This window comes from Amblyomma mixtum, chromosome 3 (assembly GCF_055824585.1).
Source record: "Amblyomma mixtum isolate Tamu chromosome 3, ASM5582458v1, whole genome shotgun sequence".
NCBI classification, from domain to species: domain Eukaryota; kingdom Metazoa; phylum Arthropoda; class Arachnida; order Ixodida; family Ixodidae; genus Amblyomma; species Amblyomma mixtum.
The window spans coordinates 350,301,999-350,308,456 of record NC_143014.1 but is presented as its reverse complement, the minus strand read 5'-3'; the positions used below and the strand labels follow the sequence as shown (position 1 = coordinate 350,308,456).

At 49.4% G+C, this 6,458-nt stretch overlaps 1 protein-coding gene across 1 annotated transcript; it reads right to left on the bottom strand.

Annotated features, from left to right (window-relative positions):
* Positions 1–948: 948 nt before the first annotated feature.
* On the bottom strand, positions 949–2,193 carry LOC149356340 (dnaJ homolog subfamily B member 1-like). Its single transcript, XM_089576315.1, has one exon. It carries the CDS (start codon positions 2,191–2,193, stop codon positions 949–951), a length of 1,245 nt encoding a protein of 414 aa, XP_089432441.1.
* Positions 2,194–6,458: the final 4,265 nt, after the last annotated feature.

The following is a 6,458-nucleotide window of genomic DNA, read 5'->3' as shown; positions in this document are numbered from 1 at the left end:
ATGATAAACCTGAATTTTTATCTGAGTAGGGAGAAGCCATCGGCATCTTGATAGCACTCCTGCTATCGAAGAAAGCATTTTACATATATTATGTACATGCCAATCCCAACTGAGGTGGGTTGAAAATCTAACGCCAAAGATTTTGTGCTTATCTAAAACTTGAACTTCCTCACCTGCGTATTTAAGAACGTGTAGTAGTTGAGCTGGCCTACTTTTTGCACGGAAAATTATTACCATAGTGTTTGTAGGGTTTATTCGGAGACAATTAGAATAAGACCAATTCTGCAGTATCGTAAGCATTGCATTGCACTTTTGTGTTAGAATGTTCACATCAGGGCCAGAGATAAGTATACTGCTATCGTCGGCGTATATAATAAATTCCGCAGTATCATCAATCTGGACAATGTCATTTATGTAGACGTTAAAGAGTAGTGGGCCAAGAATACTTGCTTGGGGGACACCACTTTCTATTGGTAAAAAAGAAGACTGATGACTCCCTATATAAACAGATGGTTGCCGATTATTCAAGTATGACTTCATGAGGTTAAGAGGTATCCCACGGACTCCATTTTGGGAAAGTTTGTTAGTTAAAACTTTATGGCTAAGGGAATCGAAAGCCTTGCTGAAATCAATAAAAAGTCCTCGAGTAAAAATTCCTGTTTCGATGTTTCGCAGTATAGTTTCCTTCAGTGTTAACAAAGCTGTTTTGGTTGACTTGTCTTTTCGAAAATCAAATTTAGCATCAGACAAGATTCCTTTCGTGCTAAAAAAATTCGATAGACCGGAAAAGATGACTTTTTCAAACCCCTTCGAAGAAACCGGAATCAAAGATATTGGTCTAGAGTTTAATACTGGATCGCTGGAGGTTCCTGGTATCTCTTCGTTGTGTCATGTCCGTCCATGCGCAAGGCTCTAGCACCATCTGCAGCCTCTCTTCTTGGTGTTTAGTTAGACGGCGGGAGAGAGCACCCGGAATACGACGATGAGATCGCCACGCGTCTTGGGGTATCCATGGAAAGGCAAGCCCTGTCCCCCGAAGCGTCTCACTGTTCCAGACCTCACAGGTCCTTTCAAGCGCAGTGAGATCGTACCCGCCGTCAAGGTAGGTATGTCAATCCTCGAGCTCCACCGAGCCTGCCAGGGTGTTAGATATGCGGTGTACTGGATGTCTGCTCCGTCCCTCTTGAACAGGGGGTGCTCCTTTACGCGAATCACGAAGGCAATAGCCGGGGGGGAGCCCGTTGACGTCCTTTCTCCTGGGCATGGGAAGACCAGCCTGGTCCCGGAAGGCACTCCAGGCTTCACGTTGAACCGGACGAGCTTCTCATCGCGCCTCACGATGTGGCCGTCCGGTGCCTCGATGTTCCAACCGATCTTCACCTTCTTCGAGCAGCCGTGGAAGACTTCCTCCAGGGTCACGAAAATTTCCCGCTCGACCACAGGAACCTGCTGCTCGCGTTGGTTGGAATTCCCGGTGGCAGAGGACCTTGTTGACTGGCGAGAGTAGGGACTCTCCGTTGAGCCGTTTGCAGTGTGGCCAGACGAAGGCGCCGTTGAACGCGATTGGGAACCGGTAGGTGCGCCGCCGGAGGAGGAGCTGCCGGAGTGGTAGAACATCGCGGACCCACTGCCAAAACGATAGGTCGCCTGAAACGTTCCACAGTTGAAACCAGAGGTGTGCTGAAAACTCTCGCCGGCTCGGAACATACGCTTAAAGGCACTTCCAGGACCGAATGCCTGCTTAAATGCACCTCCAGGACCGAACGTTTGCTGGAATTTGCTGGCTTGCCCAAAAGTCTGTTGGAAAGTGCCGCTAGAACCGAACGTTTGCTGATAGGCGCTGGCAGGATCGCTACGTCCACGGAAGTTCCGGAAGAACTCATCTGACCTCCTTTGGTGGTCACCGCTGAAGTGATGACTGAAGGAGGATGTCTCCGGTCCGAAGTGACTGCCGCTGTTGGAAGAGAATCCGCTCCGGTAGCCGTCGCCGCCTGAGCTGTAGTAGGCCTCGCGCTTTTTTCGGTCAGTCAAGGCACCGTAAGCCTCGTTTATCTCCTTGAATTTCTCCACCGCGTCGGGAGCCTTGTTCTTGTCGGGATGGTATCTGAGCGCCAGCCTCCGGAAGGCCCTTTTGATGTCCTCGTCGCCTGCGCTCCTGTCTACCCCGAGCACTTGGTAGTAGTCCTTGACCATGTTCCGCTCTCGTTCACTGGGCTCGGAAGCACAAGAGGTAGGCGGGAAGCGTGAAGAAGAGACGCCTCTTCTTCTTCATGAGCCCCTTTGTAGTCTGTCTTCGTCCTTTGTCGCGCGCCGGACTTCGTCGTCTTCTGCTCAGCTCTAGGGTCAGTCGGCTGTGCTCTGCTCAGTGCTGTTGCCAAATACTGTGAGAACGCTCTACCGGCGTCCGATGACATTGTGCCTCAGTCGCTGGGTAGCGATCCATGTACGAAGACAGACCGCACGGAGGCGCCAGTAGAGTGTCTAAAATAAGTGTGGCAATATTATGAACGGCACCTTGAGATCTAATGCTAGAATTGCCCTGCTCTGATATTATCTAGGTTTGTCGATCGTTTCTTTTAACTGTAAAAGTACATCTTGAGTCGAAAGGTTTGATCTCAAACCAAACATCGCGTTTGGGAAGAAGCCACTTTCATCTCAATGTCTAAATTCTTTTAAACATTACTGTTTCCACCACCATGAAGGTGCTCCAGTGTAACAATACTGGCCTCAAATTCTCGACAATGACCTCTATATAGGATTAGGAATAAGAATAATTCCTGCCATCTTCCATTCTTGAGGAAGTGTTCCTCGTGACCAGCATTCGTTACAGGATTCCTTTATAGATTCCAGAGACTTTTCGTCGAAGTTAGCTAGCGTTTTTGATGCTCATCCGATCTCCGCCGGGGCAGGTACCCCTCCTCCTGTTCACGAATGCGGCACGCACCTGTTGAGATCTCCTCGTACATTCCCTCAGTGCGTGTTCCCCTGTATTCTTCCATTTCCGAACCGGCACCTTCTGACTCTATGTATCCAATTTAAGTTCTGCATTCAGCTCACTTTCGTTCCCCTTGAAGTTGTCTACAGGTTTCAACAGATTTTCTTTGTGCTATTTTGCTCTTTCCTCGGTCCTTCAGTCATCGCAATATGAACCAGATCTCATGAGGCCAATGCTACCATTAAAAGAGTCGCAGATGCTGTGCTAAATTCGAGACACACTGCTCCGGATGCTCCGTAAGCTCTTTTTTCTTTTGTTTAGTTTCTTGTTCGGCTTCTGCCTCCTACGCCTCTTTGTGAGACCTCTCCTCGCTTGCCATAGATGCGATAAATGCTGGACAATGGCCTTAATCTTTTTGATTTCAGTTTTCATCTCCTCGAAAAGCGTTTTCGCCCATGCGTCAAAAACTTCAATTCTGTGCTATTCCTTTCCGCCCATGCACTCCCTAAATTTACCCCAATTTCTTATTCTCGCTGCCTCACTCCTATTGCTGCCCTTGCTGCACTCTACCGCAATCTACAGAATAAAGCGATCAATCTCTAAGTGATCGCAGCCGAGGAGAATGCAACGGTGAAATTGGGAAGCGCAACTGGCCAGCTTTCATGGCTTTCGTTGGAAGAAGAAAGCGAACGACAATGCAGATGTTGCTTGCCAATGCATGCGCGCAATCTTCCGGAGCCAAGCTCAGAAACGGGCGCAGAGCTTCCCTGGACAGAGGACTGGCCACCGGTGCCGAAAGAAACCGCATCGAAGATGTGGTCGCCCAGGTGGAAGGGTGGGAGCGGTTCTGTGGAAGATGGCCTCCGAGAGGCCGCGGACGACGGAGTTCCGCAGGCGTCCCCTGACGAAACGGAGCTGCGACGAGAGCCCCCGTCGAGCGAGGACGAGCCCGGTACGCCGCAGCATTCCGCGCCGGGCGGCGTGCTCCAATCGATCAAAATGGACACGGTTAGCATGCGGCGGGCCTTCGTTGTTTTCGCCATCCTGCTTGTGATCGCAGCCACGAGTCACATTGTCGCCATGCGGCTGAACCTCATCACCCGGCGTTTATCAGCGGCCGGCCTCTCCTCATTGGTGTCACCGCGAAGTCTGGTCTCCCATGTAACCAAGTGGGCAGCGACGCGGGTGTAACTGCCAGGCTGCCTCCGCGGTGCCGGACCAGGCGGAATGCTCTGAAGTCTCGGGGTCCCAGCCGCCCCCGCTGCTACGGGGCGGTCTACTGGTGGCAAATTCTCGTCGTTTGTGCCAAGGACTCGAACTGCTACGCCAAAGTATTTCAGTGAAATTGCGCGCAAAATCCACCTTTGCCACGAAAGGAAAAACTTGATGATAGAAGGCATGACCTTGAAGATATATTGAGCAGCAATGCCCTCAAAGGCCGGCAGCAATCAAACTCGTTGTTTGCGTTTCTGGCTATGTTCTCCTCAAGCTGTTGCGTATTTCCTAGAGCAGATTTGAGGCAGTTTCTCAATGCGCTCTGAAATGCGCGGATTAAGAGTACTCGGCGTCAAGATAACGTGCTTCACACTGTAGAAGTCTGATATTAATCTTGCTGAAACAAAGAGATGTGACTATCCGTCGTCGCACGCTGGTTGCCTGAAAAAATGCTGGCCATATACCAAACAAATGGCCCCAGGTTGCTAGGGTCCTTATGAAACTATTCTCGCAGCGTTCAGTTCCGAGTCTTTATTTGCATAAAAGTAATAAAGCTGAAAAAAGTGCCCCGATAATCATAGAACGAGATGCGACATACCTGCCTAAGTTTAGCGCGAAGTAAGAGCATTAACAAGAAGCTTCAGAGACCACCGAGCAGAGGTAACGACGACTCTATTCGCAGCCAGAAGCTCCGGCGGGTTATTACGAGGGGAAAGACGAGGAACGACTGCGGGAACATTTGGTTGTAACTCGAATACTAGAGGGGGCCGGGGTAGCTTGGCGTTAACGGCAAGGAAATGGCGCCCCAGCTGTCGTCGTCAGTACTTGTTGGTGCGTATCTTCTCAGCTCATTATTGATATTTCTTCATTTGTTGGTTGCGCCGGTCACATATATTTCCACGGGACAAGCAGTAATCTTGAATTCAAAGTCAGGGCACGTCCTTGTGTGTCTTCAATTTGTTCCTGTCTCAATTCACGCAGTTTCGACCCAATTGTTTTGACATCGTGTTTGAACACCAAAGTAGCTTTCTGTTTGTCGGATCTGGCACTCTGTGAGATTATGACCACTGACCCACCTTTATAAAATGCAACGACACCTGTGACACCAATGTTTCGCTTGGTCAAATAAAATCAAGACTTCAGAGTGCCACCACCAATGTTTTTACTGGCCAACGTTGGGTGATGAAGTTTAATCTTGCGAAAGCTAACAGCCCCCTCGTATTTTGATATCCAGAAGCTCAGTTTGCGGCTACGTTCTCTACGGCTGAAACTGTTTATGGACGAAGATGACAAAACAAAATAAAAGCGAGAACGATTTTTTTTTCAGAACCCTCTTTAGTGCCCCTCAACAGCTGCGCTCTAAAATATGGCTAAATATGGGAACAGTCCAGTAAAACAATCGGCGTTAGCCGGCGGATGGGCTTCGCCGGCTGATTTGCGCTTAACGTTGGATGTTCGGTCCCTCGGCCTGTCGCCAGCGCCGCTGCTCTTCGGTCCGGCTTCGCCGCCGACCGGCTTCTCGCTGGGCGAAGAGCACAGCTGCGCTTTGTCAACGACGAGCCTCGCCAGCACAAGCTAGACAAGTGCCCTTTCCAGTCATTTAATATTGGCTTTGAGCGCGGAACAATTTTGCTTCACCGAGTTCCCTCTATCTCTCTCTGATTTATACATTCTTTTTCTTTCTCTTCAGGGGACAAACAAAGGGGTAATAAAAGTGCAGTTGCAGCACCTTCCGTACACTCTGGTTTTTCGGTTTATTCTTTGGTTGCTCCGGGCGCCCGCAGAGAGAATCTTGGGCTCAGCTCCCGGTAGCCGAACACTTGCTTCCGAGATGGTGTTGGCAGAAGTGCATAATATATTAGATTGTCAAATGTTTTAGGGCAACACCCAAAAATCACAAGATTTTGTAATTAGTTTGTAATTGTAATTTGTGACTTTGTGATTGTGGTAGACCTGCAATCCACCTTTTTGGTTCCCCCCAAAAGCATTTGACCAACGCTACCATATGTTACACGGCCTTGTTAGCTCAGTTAGAGCGACTGCTATGGTGAAGCCGCGGTTCCGGAAACCCGAAGAGGGACTTATTTTTTTAAACTACGAAGTTTCTGTTGAAGCTGTATAGGTTTCCTTTGTAGTCGGATGGATCGCTTGGCTGGATGCCAATGATCGTAATTAGATAACCAATTATACCGGCTCATTTCCCTGTTGGCTTTACCGGCTCCGATAGTGAGCGGTGGGCGGCATCGTGCGTCTAACTCTTATTTAAAGCTGTCGGAAAGAGCGTCCCTCGAACTCCTTTCTACTTCTT